This window comes from Cydia splendana, chromosome 6 (assembly GCF_910591565.1).
Source record: "Cydia splendana chromosome 6, ilCydSple1.2, whole genome shotgun sequence".
Classification (NCBI taxonomy): Eukaryota; Metazoa; Arthropoda; class Insecta; order Lepidoptera; family Tortricidae; genus Cydia; species Cydia splendana.
In genome coordinates, this window is record NC_085965.1 from 22,160,450 (window position 1) to 22,177,968 (window position 17,519).

General features: G+C 38.6%; 1 protein-coding gene across 2 annotated transcripts in view; it reads left to right on the forward strand.

The window, feature by feature from the left end:
- LOC134791708 (WD repeat domain phosphoinositide-interacting protein 2) overlaps positions 1–10,365 on the forward strand; it is a 36,681-nt gene extending 26,316 nt beyond the window's left edge. The window contains exons 6-8 of one of the 2 annotated variants that reach the window (XM_063762817.1): positions 742–899; positions 4,652–4,717; positions 9,777–10,365. In XM_063762817.1, the coding sequence (XP_063618887.1) occupies positions 742–899; positions 4,652–4,717; positions 9,777–9,898 (346 nt within the window). In that variant the 3' untranslated portion in view covers positions 9,899–10,365. Of the gene's footprint in view, positions 1–741; positions 900–4,651; positions 4,718–5,068; positions 5,181–9,776 lie in introns of those variants that run through there. The other variant, XM_063762818.1, reaches the window with a different exon arrangement.
- The last annotated feature ends 7,154 nt before the right edge of the window (positions 10,366–17,519 follow it).

Below are 17,519 nucleotides of genomic sequence, written 5' to 3' on the forward strand. Positions count from 1 at the left end.
CACGTAAAGTGCTAATAAATAGACACGTAAAGTGCTACTTTTCGCACTCGTATCGTAATGTATTAATATATATTTCCAAAGAGAATAGATAGTATAGAGGATTAGAGGATTATTGTCATAGTAAATTTTGTAGTCACAGTAAATTTAGTGCCATCTATCGACACGCGATTAAAACTAAAAAACGAAATTTTTAAAAATATCAAAAAATTTATATACATACATATGGATACTTGATTTTTTTTAGAATGACATTGACTTTGACCCACGTTCTTTCACTGGTATTAAAATTGTTAAATATCAAACGGTGTCGTCAATGCCATCTAGCTGAGTATAGGCCAAAGGTGTGGCGCCATCTATTCGACGATGATTTTCGAGGCATGTTTTTTCCTTAGACATTTATCTTATACGGAGTTACATAGTCCTAACATGAGTGAATTGCAAAAAAATTGTACGTAATTAAGCGCAGTTAAGAAGCTGTGATTAGTCTTAACTTAATTGATTCATTTGTGTTACGAAAATTAACTATGTGAATTGTATTGTATTGTAGTTATTGTACTTAATTCGTACACATGTAAGTCTACGAGTATAGCATACGCTAATACACTTTCATGCATCTAACTTAAATAGACATGGCTTAACTGTCGTAACACAATGGAATCAATTAACTTTAGACTAATTACAGGTGCTTAACTATGTACAAAATTTTTTGCAATTCCCTCACATAGTCCCTTGTGATTCCAGTGTGGGCCGCGCCCCTCGGCTGCTGGTGGCGACGGCGGGCGGCGAGCTGTTCGTGTACGCGCTGGACGCGGCCGACGGCGGCGACTGCACGCTGCTGCGCACGCACCGCCTGCTCGAGCCGCAGCAGCAGGCACCACCGGTGGTGGACACGCATGAAGGTGAGACCTCACTCTATTATAACTCTGTCGGTTGCTGGACGACTTCTGACGAAAGTTGAGCAAGTCAATCTGACGAAAGTTAAGCCAGTCAATGTGATGAAAGTTGAGCAAGTCAAGTAGCAGTTTTGAATGATTCACGGTTAGTTTCACTAGACTTATATCGAGCGAGATATGGACCGTGAATATTTGGGAACTTGAAAACAATACATAAGGTAATCACGGTCCATATCCCGGTGGATATAAGGCCAGTGAAGTAGGTATAGTTGCGATATTGAAGTGCGGACTGTGTGGATCTGATCTGAAGACGATCATGTTGTTACTGGGATTATAGATTCTTTATGTCTAAACTAGACTGAAAAAGAAAACTGTAAATTGACATCAAAATTTTTATGTGGTTTCAAAGTTGACTATGCTATGACATGCATAATTGCATATTTCCTTTGTTAAAATTGAATAAACATTTAAATATTGAAAAAAGTACAATTAAGTCGTTAATTCCATTAGAAAACTTAACATGAATTAAGTGACTTAAATAAGAAATTACCACTATAAACATCATGTTTTCAAAAACATGTCATAGTTATTATCAAATGTACTGCAAACTTAACATGTATCTTTCTCACGATCCTACATCTGCTACAAAAACACCGAAATTACTCAATATTCGCCAGAAGTCGTTCAACAAAACATAACCTATATAGTAACTGTTCGCCACATTACTCGGCAAGGCTACCGCCGGGCCCCATGGCCCGCGCGGGACCCCACGCCGGACATTGCACCTTGCTTCCTCCCCACCCGGCACTTTAGTGCCACTCCCGGCACTTTAGTGCCACTCCTAAGTCTCACTTGTGCTCCTACGGCCCTCTAGTGCTCCTAAGGCGCTCTAGTGCCACTCCTAAGGCTCTCTAGTGCTTCTAAGGCACTTAGTGCCACTCCTCACGGCGCTAGTACGCTTGAAGTGCAAGCGATGCGGCCGTTCTCTGCACCCGACAGTCTACACTCTTATCTATTCTATATCACGATCATTCTTTCTTAGCGTAGACTGGGATTGTTTTTTTTTTCACTATATATATTAGACTAAAATAGCATAGATTTCACACCACTAGAAGCTTTTTTTAGGGTTCCGTACCCAAAGGGTAAAACGGGACCCTATTACTAAGACTTCGCTGTCCGTCCGTCCGTCCGTCCGTCCGTCCGTCCGTCCGTCTGTCACCAGGCTGTATCTCACGAACCGTGATAGCTAGACAGTTGAAATTTTCACAGATGATGTATTTCTGTTGCCGCTATAACAACAAATACTAAAAACAGAATAAAATAAAGATTTAAATGGGGCTCCCATACAACAAACGTGATTTTTGACCAAAGTTAAGCAACGTCGGGAGTGGTCACGCGAGCGGTGTAAAATGTAAAATGTACTTACTAACAAAATATGGACTGTTTGTCTGAAATAAATGCATTTTATTTTATTTATTTATTTATTTTATTTTGTTTTTTTTTGCATTATGGTACGGAACCCTTCGTGCGCGAGCCCGACTCGCACTTGCCCGGTTTTTTTAGTCCACTATACATATTAGACTAAAATAGCATAGATTTCACACTACTAGAAGCTTTTTTTTTACCAAAAACATCGGAGTGTATACTAGTATCTTGGCCTTCTTTAGTATGCTGTAACTTTCCATGCGGTATTTAGAATAAGTTCAATATAAATATGGCGTCATAAATAGAATTTTATTTAAATATATAATTACAATTTACTATAGTGGGTACCTTACGATGTCAATGCGTCTCACTCTCTCATTAAGCAAAATGTGAGACGTAAATACACATTGGACAGGAATACCACCCTAAGGTCCGTTTACCGGGGTCAAAAGAGTACACAAGTGTTAAGAATAACTTCATGTACCTATTTTAAACAACCATTACTTTTAATGATGTGTTTTTACAACAATCATAAGTATAGGTTTTGTATGACATGTACCCCAAGCGTTGCTGACCAATGATATACAATTGTAAATTATGTATATACCATCGCCCACAATAGGGTATTATACTGTATTTAAAATAAATTATTTTACACCATGCATGAAATAAAGCACCAGATAATTATTAGAAAAACACAGATAGGGGTTATTTTTAAATTCAAGTTCTATTTACATCTCATGTACCATATGTTCTTGTGAATAAATGACAATTCAATTCAATTCAATTCAATTCAATTTAATAAATCGAATAGAAGTATAAAAAGTATGTGTGTTGACCGTGACGTCACGATGTAATGTTTCATATAATTTCCATATTAGCAAATCGTTTTGACAGCTCTAAAAAAGTAACTGATTTGACTAGTAGGAAAATACCCTATGTTAACTGACAGTTCGTAAACCTTATTACAAAAGGAATAAGGTCCTCCTATGGGCAAAGAGTGTTGCTATTTGTACAAACGTTTTACACTACCGGAAACTTAGTTCGTAGCTTATAAATTATAATAGTTATAATATAATATTGTACGGAGTTCTAGCACCGGTTTTAGTGACACACTATTTTATGTCTAATAATATATCTTTTGCCATCTTAAGTATCAAAATCTATGCCTCTTGACTACCTGCTATGCACAGATTTAAATAAAAAAACACTGGCTAAGTGCGAGTCGGACTCACGCACAAAGGGTTCCGTACCATTACGCAAAAAACGGCAAAATATCGTCTTGTTTTTACCCTTTGGGTACGGTACCCTAAAAAGGATAATTTTAACGGCTAATGCGCCTATAATTTTGTGGGAAACATTGTGTATATGCAATAGACTACTTATTTACAAGATATCAATTCCAGTCTACTCTATAACTAACGATTTATTTATTTATCTCAAGTACTTTTATAAGACACAAATAACTCATGCCATATTCAATAATATCCCTCATACTATAATATTGTACTAAAATTCTGGCACAATATTTCTCTATTATAATTATAATTGTGTATTATATATCCAGTTCCAGTGTGAGTTATGTGCGTGATGTATGCTTGTTGTATGCCGAGGTTCGAGTCCGAGGCTTATGTATTTTTATAAAATATACCCAAAGTATCCGGTCTTTCAAAGATTGCATATACTTGAGAAATTGGGACGGACCTTGTTGTGACGGGGTGGGTCAAAATTACAAGCGTTACGAATGTCGAATTTCTTTGGGCACATTGTTGTCGAAGTGTTTTTGATGATATTTTTGCTTGTTTTCTGTCAGGGACCTCTATCAGACAATTAGAGATATCATCCAAATCTCGAAACACTCCGGCAAAAATAAGTCCAAAGGAATTAGGGGGACGAAAGTGCTTCGATATTAACTCGAATGATGAGTATTCCATCTGGCCAATATCTTGGTCCAATGTGCATTGCGTTTCACTTTCTCACTGAGCAAAATGTGAGACGCAAATACACATGGGACGAAGATATTGAATAGATGGAATACCACCCTTTGCCACGGAAACCGGTTTGAATCTCGGGCACCGAGGTCGCAGTCACACTTTCTTTAGTATATGCCATCTATTTCAGTTCACAAAATAGTCGGCACATTCCAATACGGCTCGATTTTGTTTCAATGGACTTCGGTCCCAATGGTCCCACTTGCAGTGCCCTTACAGGGTTTATAGCTGATCAGAAGTCTTATGTACCTATGAAGGCAATAAATGACTGAATGTCCCCGTGTGTAAGTGTGTGTGTGTGTGTGCGCGTGGTAGTGTGGGCTAACGGTGTTGTCGGTGCAGCGGAGGGCGCGGGCGGCAACAGTTACGCGGGCGCGCTGCGCGGCCGCGACCCCGCCAGGATGTCAGGTCGGTACCCCCCACACCACCCCCACCCCCTTCCCCGAGCTTATCACACACGCAAACCCCTCCCGACCCCTATCCCGGGGATCTCTAAACTTTGACCCGAACTCCTGCCTTTTCGCGGGCTGAATCGCGGGTCGCAGTTTGGAGACCCCGCTCTACCTGGTGAGTACGCTTGTATCATGGCGAACCTCTCCCGCTCGCGGCGGCCTGTGCTGTCGCGAGCGGGTCGTGTTAGTTTTAAGACTTGTACGATATGGGAGCGAGGCCTAGTGTATAGTTAACTGACCGATTTTACACCTTAATGCGATGTAGTAAGGTGTATAGTGCGGTGTCTGACGGGCGGGTGTTCCGCAGGCGACGGGGAGGGCGCGGAGTAGCGGCGCGGGGCGGAGGGGGGAGGAGCGACGCCGGAGGAACACACTGTATATACACGTTTTATACCAAATATATTCCTATATTACGCTTAGTGTGATGTTTTCATTCTTTTGCGTCCGCCCTTGCGATACGAAATAACCTTAAAAGTAAACAAAATAAAGATTAGAAATTAGTTCTTAACGCGATATAATAAAGGTAGAGTCAGAGTCAGAGTCAGTAAAGAGAGAGGCGAGGTTTGATAGGCAGCCATGTTACCGTGTAACATTTACTTAAATATTCCATTAAGTTTTTACTGAAATTATGATTAATTTCGCTACTTCTAAGGCCTGAGTTACACTTGTAAGTTTTACTTACGTAAGTAGGGACACGGCTATACCATGGTCTAATAAAACATGGTCTTTTATTCCCAGAGTGACACGGGCCTACGTCACAATAACATTGCCACTTTATTTCAACATAACATGTTACATGGGTACATTATACCTATGGTTAATAAATTAAAATATTTCTTTATAATTTTATAATTTTCATTTATATGTATTTTAGCTTACATTTTACAATAACACGTCATTTTTAATTACTCGTTAGCAATATCTTCCGATTCACAAAAGAAATTTCAGACTTTCGGGTAATTCTGTTTATACTACTGGCAACACAGGATAGCGCTGTGCACATTTGACAATTCGGATCTAGATAACTTCATGCCCTGACCGTCATCCTTGTCGAACGCGTGTTAATTGTTATTTCCTTCTCGCTCAGTGTCAGCAGTCGCAGTGTTTTCCAAACTTTTCACGTCGTAAGCTTGGTAATTAACGTGTAACTGTGAATTAGTTTTTCAAACGTTTGTCTTGTTTAGATAAATAAAGTTTAATTTAATACATTAGATTTGTTTTATTTTACTATGTTTCTACATGAATAACTTAAAATTAATGCCGTTAAAATAATTTTCACCGTTGGTTAACATTCTCCCACATTTTAAAGATTGAGAACCTGTAAACAGCATGATGACGTAGGCCCGTGTCAGTTAGGTCATACGCGAATCTCGGAATAGAGTACCAGGCGGAGTATATTATTATACCATGGGCTATACTACAGAATGAGAGATGAATATCGTTATCTCATTCTAACAAATAGCGTTGTCCCTACTTACGTAAGTAAAACTTACAAGTGTAACTCAGGCCTAATAGAAAACTTCAAACGTAACAGCTAACGATATTCAATCATTTTTGCTGTTGTTTAAATATCTAACAAAAATCTTAATAAATAAAGGTACAACACCCAGCTTAAATTAGATTCAAAAGTGCCTGTTTATGACCTACTTGAATAAAGAATGTTTTGATTTATTGACGCATTTTACATACCAATAATTCGTATACAAAAATACCTTTTAAAATTCTCGTATTTAAGCATTTAGTTAATATTTTAAACTATATTCATAAAGCGAATGCTTGACTGATAAAAACAATGCAATAGTGTGAATACTACAAATTGCTTTGAATAAATACTTAGGCGCTTTTAATTTTTTCCTTAGCAGTAGTTTAATATAGTTTAAATCGTACATATGTACACATTTAAATATAATACAACATATTTAGAATGGCTTATTTGTATCTAATGATTGTTTTTTACCTGTCACTAATAAAAATTGCACTTTGCAAGAAAATGTACCTACTAATATTAATAATTGGTTGTTTCATCAGACCTCGGATTATTCATATGTGAACTCGTTTTTTATGTATAATAAGTTGTTACATTTACTGGTAAATACATAATACTTAATTTAGTGAGAGCTAGGTTGTGACTGTCCAAACTTTAAAGATAATTTATAGCTGAATATTTGCAAATTTTAATCTCTCTCTGACATAGGTATGGAGAGCCCTCTCCATCAAAATACATTTACAGCGAGTGAACCATCGCATTTCTACTTTATTTTTGCATTTTTTAGGTTCAGTTACATTTGAAACTGTATAATGTGTATGTTATCATAGTACTCAAATAAAATAGAATACTGTAACAGTAAGCTAAATAATCACTTTCTGTGAAAAATAATTATGTTTTGAATAGCATGGCTTTCTTGGCACTATGAGTAAGCAACTTTGTAATATTATTAGGTATATAATTTTAAATACTTAGATTCGTTTTAATTTATAAGTCTGTCATTTTATAAAATCAAAATAAATAAGGATTTCAATGTGATAAGAGTAAATGTAACGAGTTGTTTTATACCATTGTAAGTAGTTGTTATAAAAAAAATATTGGTATTGGACAGGCACAAGTAGAGAATATAGCACCTAGTCTAGTTAAAAAATTTCTATTGTTACGTAAGTCCTTGATTTGGAACAAATGGTATTTTGGTAGCGTATATATTATAGTCGGTTTTTAGGTGTTTAAATAATGTAAACCAAGTGATTTTGTTGTTGAACTTATAATACCATATAATTCAAATGACTATCTAGTTATTATGGTAATTATGTACTTCATTGGCCGAATGGCCGAACATTTGTATACATTTTTGTAAATATCGAAAAGAACAAATTATAGTTCAATTTGTAATAATTTGTCGAATCGGTTTCTAATTTTAATTCCTTCCGAAACATGGACTTATTAAACAACAAATGTTCCTTAAATACAGAGTGTAACAGCGGTAAGTTAACCATTTCCACTGGACCTCCCCCCGGCACGCTGGACACCTTGGATCCCATTAATATCGTTATAATGACAGTTTGTTATATCGCAGTCATATCATAAAGTCGGCGATGTCACGATCTGTTATTAAAGGTTGAAGAGGACCCCTCACCTCACCTCACCTCACTCGCTTCGGTTCTAACGCAGCCATCAACTCACAACGCGGCCTCGCTCCGTGTTTAATATACTATAAGACGGTAACGATACAATCCAACTATTCATGAATATATATGAATTAGATAAAAAAGTGTTGCTTTAGTTTAGGTTATAATTATAACAATCTGATCATGCATGCTTAGGTTTTATCGTGTACGTCTCTATCCCTTTCTTTCGTCAAGTCTTAGTCATGCGATGAGATTCAACATGTTACTTCGACTTTAAAAATGTCTATTCTCCGTTTGGCCACAACGTATCTATCGAAAGTGGCGCTACTACATAACAAATATGGATCAAATGGTCTGAAATAAACAATTATTTTTTATAACTACACAGCGTAGGGAAGTAATTCTAAAACAGGATCTTTCCGATTACTCTGAGATATTTTACTCGTCTCCGAGATTCAAATACGAGCAGAAGGTAAAAAACTGGGTTGTTGGGAATATGAACAATAAATATTATTACGCCTTAATAGTTGTTCAAATTGAACCCTTTAACAAGCATAAGGGTGTCAGAAATTACTCAGAATTGAATCCTATCACTATGCAATAAAGTTCAAAATAATTTTGGGCAACAATATTCCCTCTGTCGTAAAAGGCATAGTTAACTGCGAATAACCCATCATGATTTAAATGAAGAATTGCTAAAATTGATTTGTTTTACCTGTCTATATTGCTACAACCAACTACAACTTAACGTCTTGATTTGTTCATATATCTACTCTATCCATATCTACTGGTTTCTTCAGCATTGGACTGTGTTGTCTCTGTTGTTGTGCGTGTGTTTCAAAACCCTTAATGATGATCCTTAATTTTCAAGTTAGATCTAAAACATTTTTCATTGTGTTGTGGTCATTGCAAAAATAACACCAAAAAAATGCCAAAATTGGGATTTTATAGCAAATAAAACCTTATAGGGAGCGTGCGTGACCTATAGGGGGCAGCGCAGTAGCCTCAGGTCATGTCGAATTTAAGTTTCCAATTTATCCCACAAGATGGTAGACCCTTTAACGTGCAAGCAAGCGTCTACGGCACCCTGCTTTTATTTGGAGTTAAGTGTCAATGTCACGATTACCCAAGTTTCTTTAAATTATGTCACGGTGGCTCGCCAACACGCACGGTCCCTATACAAGGTGTAATAAAAAAAATTAGTGGGGATCCGTTTAAGGTCATATTCGGTAACGAGTCCATATCCCATTGTCAATTTCCGTAGACCAAATACATTGAATATTTTAAAATATAAAGCAAGAGTTGGTACCGCACGTGAAACGTAAAAAGTACTTACACCCTTCTATATTAGGCACCTGTAATTCATAATTTAGTCAGATTTTTTTATTCATAGTACCTAATTTAATTTAACCTCGTTGTATGGCAGAGTATTTACTATTCACATTATTGACATGAAAACCTATAATTGTATCGTGTGTTGTACATAGGAGAAGAATTTATTCCTTGAGATCAGCGAATGAAAAAAAAATCGCTGCTTGAGATTGATTGTTTTCAAATAGGATTTGTATTTGAACGTGTTCGTAGATAATGTTTCATTGTTCAGACTAGGCAAAATCAAACAAAGTTGGTACTGTACCATTTCTACAAAGAGAATCTGTCATTCTCTCTGGTACAGTACCAACCCTTGCGATTTCATTGGATTTGGTCTATAACGGGGTGTTGACTTATGTCCTTGGCTACCACTGGCACGGGCGGCATAGTAACGGCCTGGCCACGACATGGCGCGACTGGCTTCGGCTAAGGCGAAAACCATAGGTGGGTTAACCAAACCTTTGGTTGTCGCCTAGCCGCCAGTGGCGCAATGTCGTGGCCAGGCCGTAACGCTCCCTGGCACGCAGACTCGGAGCGCGACTCGGAGCTGGGCGCGGCGCTGGAGGGCTCGCCGCCGCGCGGGCCGTTCGACCTGCGCGACCCCAAGCACTTCCCGCCCATGCGCGTGCAGGCGCCCACCCTCGACTAGACCACTCCGACACCACAGCCTAGAGAACGAGCGTCACCGTGCCGCCGTTGCCGACGTCAAGTATAATTGGGTTGTGTCAGCAAAGGACCTTTTATTGAAGCTGAATGGATGTTTCGTCTAAGCCAATCTGTTGATGCGTGATAGGTAACACCTGGAATGACAACTCACTCATTTCAGAAAGTGAGGATGATTTCGTTGTCATTTATACTCTGTATCTTTAGTTATTTAAATAAAAGTAAACAAAATCTACCCTCAAATGGCTCCTTAAGCCAGTTGAGGGTAGATGAAAACATTACATGATCAAATAATGTAGGTTAAAGTCAGGTCGTTCAGTGACAGATCCAGGCGGTTTTGTATTTGGTCGGTTAACCAATAAATGTTATAACTACCCGAAAATGTACAAATTGTTTGTTTACTTTTATTTAAATAGGTACCTAAAGATACAGAGTATAGTTACGGTCATATTTCGCGCCTCAGCAAAATGTATTAGACGGATTCCTTCGTCTGGGGTAAAACAAAAGTATCGCTCTTTGTGGTGTGGCGGAGCGGTGTAACGCGAGCAATTTAATTGCATATAAATCTCCGATCGACGTTGGTCTGTTTATTATACGTGGAAAACATAAACGGCAAAATTAACCAACGTCGAATGGAATATTACACTTTAGGCTGATTTACAAAAGTCGTGACATACAAGATTAGAAATTGTTTAGCGTCAGAAGGAAAATGTATTGTTATAATTATTTATAGAATCACACTTGGAAATAGTCCTGATAGTAGCAGAGCTGTTTTAGATCACTTAAATTTACTTTCTCCTCTTACTCCAGATATCCATCTTCAAAATTTTACTTTCAGTACTACAAAATATTGTTTGATTTAATGACAGTTTTTTTTAGTAATGGAAGTTCACTTTCCGCTGTGTGTTATACAAGACTTCTTGGTACCTCCTCCCTTCGAAAACCTTCACTCAGAAATTTAAGTTTAAGTTTTGTAAGGCAGGTCTGTTAATAACATTATACACTACTTACGTATACGTACAAAGTAATAGTTCAATTTCACGATGGTTCAATATTAGGACCTGTTTTGTTATTATTCATAATGTCAGTTTTATGAACATTGTAACAGTACCCTCGCACCAAGGAAGCTGACTGCATAGCTACAGGGTGATAGCATTCTCTCTCGCACTTATTCATCAGATATAGATATAGATTTTTCAGTGGCATGCATCAAGTGAAAAGTATTTTTTTTTGCATTCAGTTCTTATAAAAGAATCTTTAATACCTTTTGAACTCTATTAAATTCCTGTGATAGCCTCCTAAGGCCCAAGGTCCTACCTAATAATATTACTTATTCAGTTCAATGAAATTTAAATCATATTCGATTGGAACAGAGTTGCTTTTGCTTTGTTTTGTTCAGCTTTTGAACAAAGCAAAATCAACTCTATTTTATACATTGTAGGTTCAAATTTCTGTGGCAAATTTTGCATTTTTCATTTGTATGGCTGGGCCTTAGGAGGATAGGACAACTATCACGGTAACTATGACGATAACGATAGACTAGGTACTTCTGTAAATCTATGTTAGGGTGGTATTCCACCAGTTCCATCTCTTTGTCCAATGTCAGTGCGTCTCACTCTGTCGTTAAAGCAAAATGTGAGATGCAATACACATTGGACAAAGAAATTGGATAGGTGGAAGTGCTAGTGTTTTCTTAATATATGGGTAAGTGAGAGTCGCGAATGCTTTTATCGGCCTGTAGCGCTAACGCTAGCGACTTGAGGCATTTCAACTAAGCGTAGTTACTTTCGAAATGCCTTATGTCGCACTCGCAGCATTGCAGTCTAGGTATACGATCGGCAACTATTAGCAATGCGGTGCCTAAATACACTTAAGTGACCAATTCTAAACTCTATCACAAAGGCATAGAGTCTAGAGATGATCACTTATGTCGGGCTTTTATCAAAGCCTCACGATGCGCGATTTTGTGCGCCGCGAAAAAAAAAGTCAAAATGTGAAAATGAAAAAAATAGTATTAGTTAAGACAAAGGTTTTAAAAACGTGAAAAAAAAAAGATGCTTTAAGACGTTGTATGTATTTAGCTAATTAGTTTTTATCAAATTGCGAGTAGCGTTGCGACAGATGTATTTACAAATCATTGCTAGAATATGCCTTGGGTTAGAGAAATACCTTTATATATATTTGTTTCTTTTAATATGCACAATGTAAATACGACTTTATTATATTGTGATAGAATTGAAAACCTCATGACAATCTCCTACATTATCTCTCTGACAATGCCAACTAAATAATGTATGTGTATTTGTTTCTATTCTATTCTATTGAGAATATTCCAACTGCTTTTTAAACTCATATTACATTTATTTTCAATAGGAGTCCAAGGTATTTTCTTTCCATGATTGTATTTATAGTGTTAGTTGACGATTAGACGTTGTTTTTGGCCATAGTTATTACAAATGTGAAATTATGTACCTGTTGGATTAATTTACTTAAAGTGAGGCCTGTCTTTCATCTGACCATGTCGGTCGAAGTTATTTTAGGTTAACGATCGGCCTCATTATTAGCAAAATGTCGCTTGTAGATTAAGTCGAGTGTACATACGAGGATATATAATTAATCTTGACTGTACCTCCAGAGCTTAGTCTTCTTTGATGTTGAAATTGTATGAAATTCAAAATCGCACTCGTGTTCATTGTATATAGAGTATATATGTTTCGAATAATTGTATGTAAACGATAAGTATAGTTTAACGAGCGAGCAGCTCACGCGAGGGGCGACTTTGTTCTTCAAATACACTCTAGATCAATCAAAATGTGTCGCTTTGTATATAATTTCCTTACAAAATGACCAGCTTTTATTGCTCTTGAGTGTAAAAAACTTGTTAGCCGCCATGTTTTAAGTGCTCTAAATGATAAAAATACATTATTTACTACGATATCCTCTCAAAATTGGACATTTGGCGGTTTCCAATCAAATAAATAATGTGTCTAAAACTAGATTCAAGGCATAACTAGACGATGTCCATGTAATTAGATGCGAAACTGTTCTGTTGGCGGTTTAAAAGGAAAATATCTATATTTTAAGAGCGCTATTACATTTCGGGGTTGAGCGAGTTTAGGTATTTTACGCGCTGCGGCAGGCCGTGCGAGCTCAGTATGCCGATCCCTTCTACCACACTCGCACTACACTGATGGATTAAACATTCTTGATCCTTCGCGAAGCATATTGAAATCAACCATAACAACACTAACTGTACTTAACTTTTAAAGTTCTAAAACTGTTATTTGGTAAGTACGAAAATACTAAATGCAGTGCAAATGTACATAGGGGCTGTTCATAAATTACGTCATCTATTTGTGACCATTTTTGACCCCCCCCCCCCCCCCCCACCCCTCAAATCATCCAAAAATCAAGCTTGGGATGAATCTGTTTCCTCCTACGTTATGTTACCATCATCCGATGTCCAGACCCCCCCCCCCCCCCACTCCTCCCATTTGAAACAACGTAATTTATGAATAGCCCCATACTCGTACTTATGAAGGTATATTACTCGAAAGAAATTATAGGTACCTACTCGCTTATTTACATGTTTCGTCATTGCATTTGGTACCTATAGGTTGTAAAGTTTGTATCAACGAGGGTTTAAAAACGAACTGGTACTGAGGATCTGATGATGATTAAGGTGGTCACGGATACCAATCAACCATGTAGTAACATGATTAGGCTCGTTTGATTCGTCTCAACAAGATCTTTGACACTGAAGATACACAGGGTCTGATGATGGAGCTGGAAGGTGGCCACGGGTACCAGTCTATCATGTAACTAAACAACTTCGTGTTTGGGCTCGTTTGATTCGTCTCAACAAGATCTTTGACACAAGACAGTACTCAGGGTCTCATGATGGAGCTGGAAGGTACCATTACCAATCAACCATGCAACTAAACCACATCGTGTTTAGGATCGTTTGATTCGTCTCAACAAGATCTTTGACACTAGGTGATACTCAGAGTCTGATGATGGAGCTGGAAGGTGGTCACCGGTACCAATCAACCATGCAACTAAACCACTTCGTGTTTAGGCTCGTTTTATTCGTTTCAACAAGATCTTTGACACAAGATAGTACTCAGGGTCTGATGTTGGAGCCGGAAGGTGGTCACCGGTACCAATCAACCATGCAACTAAACCACTTCGTGTTTAGGCACGTTTTATTCATCTCAACAAGATCTTTGACACAAGGTAGTACTCAGGGTCTGATGATGGAGCGCGAAGGTGGCGACGGGTACCTGTCTATCAGCTCCATCATCAGACCCTGAGTAGTATCTTGTGTCAAACATCTTATTGCGACGAATCAAACGAGCTCAAACACGAAGTGGTTCAGTTACATGGTAGACTGGTACCCGTGGCCACAGTCCAGCTCCATCATCAGACCCTGAGTACTAACTTGTGTCAAAGATCTTGTTGCGACGAATCGAACGAAGCCAAACACGAAGTGGTGTAGTTGCATGGTTGATTGGTACCGGTGACCACCTTCCGGATCCATCATCATACCCTCAGTACTACCTTGTGTCAAAGATCTTGTTGCGACAAATCAAACGAGCCCAAACACGAAGTGGTTCAGTTACATGGTAGACTGGTACCCGTGGCCACAGTCCAGCTCCATCATCAGACCCTGAGTACTAACTTGTGTCAAAGATCTTGTTGCGACGAATCGAACGAAGCCAAACACGAAGTGGTTTAGTTGCATGGTTGATTGGTACCGGTCACCACCTTCCGGATCCATCATCAGACCCTCAGTACTACCTTGTGTCAAAGATCTTGTTGCGACAAATCAAACGAGCCCAAACACGAAGTGGTTCAGTTACATGGTAGACTGGTACCCGTGGCCACCTTCCAGCTCCATCATCAGATCCTGAGTACTATCTTGTGTCCAAGGTCTTGTTGAGACGAATCAAACGAGCCTAAACACGAAGTGGTTTAGTTGCATGGTTGATTGGTACCAGTGACCACCTTCCGGCTCCAACATCAGACCCTGAGTACTATCTTGTGTCAAAGATCTTATAGAAACGAATAAAACGAGCCTAAACACGAAGTGGTTTAGTGGCATGGTTGATTGGTACCGGTGACCACCTGCCGGCTCCATCATCAGACCCTGAGTACTATCTTGTGTCAAAGATCTTGTTGAGACGAATCAAACGAGCCTAAACACGAAGTGGTGTAGTTGCATGGTTGATTGGTACCGGTGACCACCTTCCGGCTCCATCATCAGACCCTGAGTACTATCTTAAGTCAAAGATCTTGTTGAGCCGAATCAAACGAGCCCAAACACGAAGTGGTTTAGTTGCATGGTTGATTGGTACCGGTGACCACCTTCCGGCTCCATCATCAGACCCTGAGTACTATCTTGTGTCAAAGATCTTGTTGAGATGAATAAAACGAGCCTAAACACGAAGTGGTTTAGTTGCATGGTTGATTGGTACCGGTGACCACCTTCCGGCTCCATCATCAGACCCTGAGTACTATCTTGAGTCAAATAAATACATATAGAATGTCAGGTCGTTTCAAATATTTTTAATCCTGTCCGGTAGTTTATTAAACTGTACCATTATAAATTATAATATAATACTATAAAAACAGTGCTAGGATCAAAGTCTCTCGTTGCGGTTTACACGCACACAGTATAGCGTTTTACACGGCGCCCGCCGCACACAATGATAAAAAACCTCGTCGTCGCCGTTGAAAATGTGCGGAGCCGACCGACACACGTCCTGCCTCTACAAGCTCTGCCGCGGCACTGAGCTGGCGCAGCGCGCGTCATCGGTAATATAGAGTAGTTTTCAAAAAATTGCCAAAAAATTATAGTAGAATTTCATAAACACTAATGTATACCAACAGTATAAGCAAACGTTGCAGATTGCTTGAGTATGAAAATGACTTCGATATTAAGTAGATTTTCGTAGGAATTGACACTTGATTCGGAGAGAAAATCGAGTTCGTTTTACTTTGATTTTCTCTTTCTCAAAGGTATGTAGGAAAAATATAGTTTGATATGCCTAAAGTACAGGGTATTAGTAATACAAAATAGCCAGGTTTAGCAGAGTAAAATTCTCAACATTTCCAAATAAGAGCTCGCCATTCAGTGCTTCACGGGGTTTTTCGGAAACGACCATCAGAAAAAAAATCATTACTAATTTAATAAGTCCTTTTTCTAATATTTACAACGATATTTATAAAGATAAGAAGACGCTTTTACTGGAACAAGTACTCATTGTTTCTAATAATGAGCGCAAAGTCCTGAATTTCGTCGACTAGTATCATCAATTTTGCATTATTTCGACTTTTCTTGTAAGAGCGCTCTTAATCTAGAAATGTTAATGACTTAACCGCTACAATCTAGTATAAGAATGTATTACTTATTTCGAAAATCTGATATTAAATTTGAAATTATATGATAATTTGGAGAACAACACAGCGCCCCCGCCGCCGCCGAACATGACAAACCAAAACCTTGAAGCTTTGTGATCTGGAAATTAGCTGTAAGCGGGTGGCGGCACTCGCGACTACCCGCTCACTTCAATGATGGGATTCAAAGTCACCTCAGTTGGTACAAGAACCGCCACTGTTTAAAATCCTTATTTGTTTTTATATAATTTAAAAGATACAAAAATGGGAACTATCTCAAGCACTTGCCAGATTTTAACAAGTCAATTCATTTGTCATAACAAGAAATGTCAAGCGCGCGCCAACATAATTGTTTTTAGACAAGATCATTGCCAAGCGGACCCCAGGCTCCTATGAGCCGTGGCAACGCTAGGATTTTTTTTAAAGGATTACAAAAACCCAGTACATAACGAGATTTTGAGGTCTCTCCTGAGTACTCCTGATCCCTTCTGTAGCTGGGATATTGGTGAAATAGGAATGTAATTTTGGATCCCATTATGTAAGTGAACGGGGTTAAGCACTGCCACGGCAGCTCCCGTATGAATGCACCTGGCTTACTTTTTACGTCGTGTTTCATAAAAATACGACTTACAGTTAAAACCATGTGATCATGGTAGCCACAAAAGCACTTGGCAAAAGTGAACTCCAAATTGTCTCAATAGATGGCGCTGCGTCGAAAAAGCTATCTAAACTCCATACACTTTGCCGGACAAGCATTGCCTACTTAAACGCAAATACTTAATGCAGCCTAGATACGCACACACTATCATCCTACTTACACATGACGTGAAATAGCTATGCCAGTGTGCGTTCAGCGCGGGCGCGGAGCGCAGCGTAGCGAAGCGGACGATTTATTTACTTTTTAGGGACGGTTTTGGACCAAGAGCTTATAAAAAGACTATAGCACGTAAAGCAAAAAATCGAGGCAAGGAAATATGACCTTCAGGCACCTATTAATCTCGTTCTGCAAGTTTTAAGTTTATCTTCTAGTGTTTTCAAGCCTACTTGAATTATTTTACTTTGTCCAGTCAGCAGAAGTTGCTAAGCGGGCGAGGTGTTATAAATGATCGTGACGCGACTTTATTGTTAAGAGAATAAGAGCGTTACGTGTCAAGGTAATTTTGAACAGCTCGCCCGTTTAGCAACTTCTGCTGCTGACCCTGGACTGG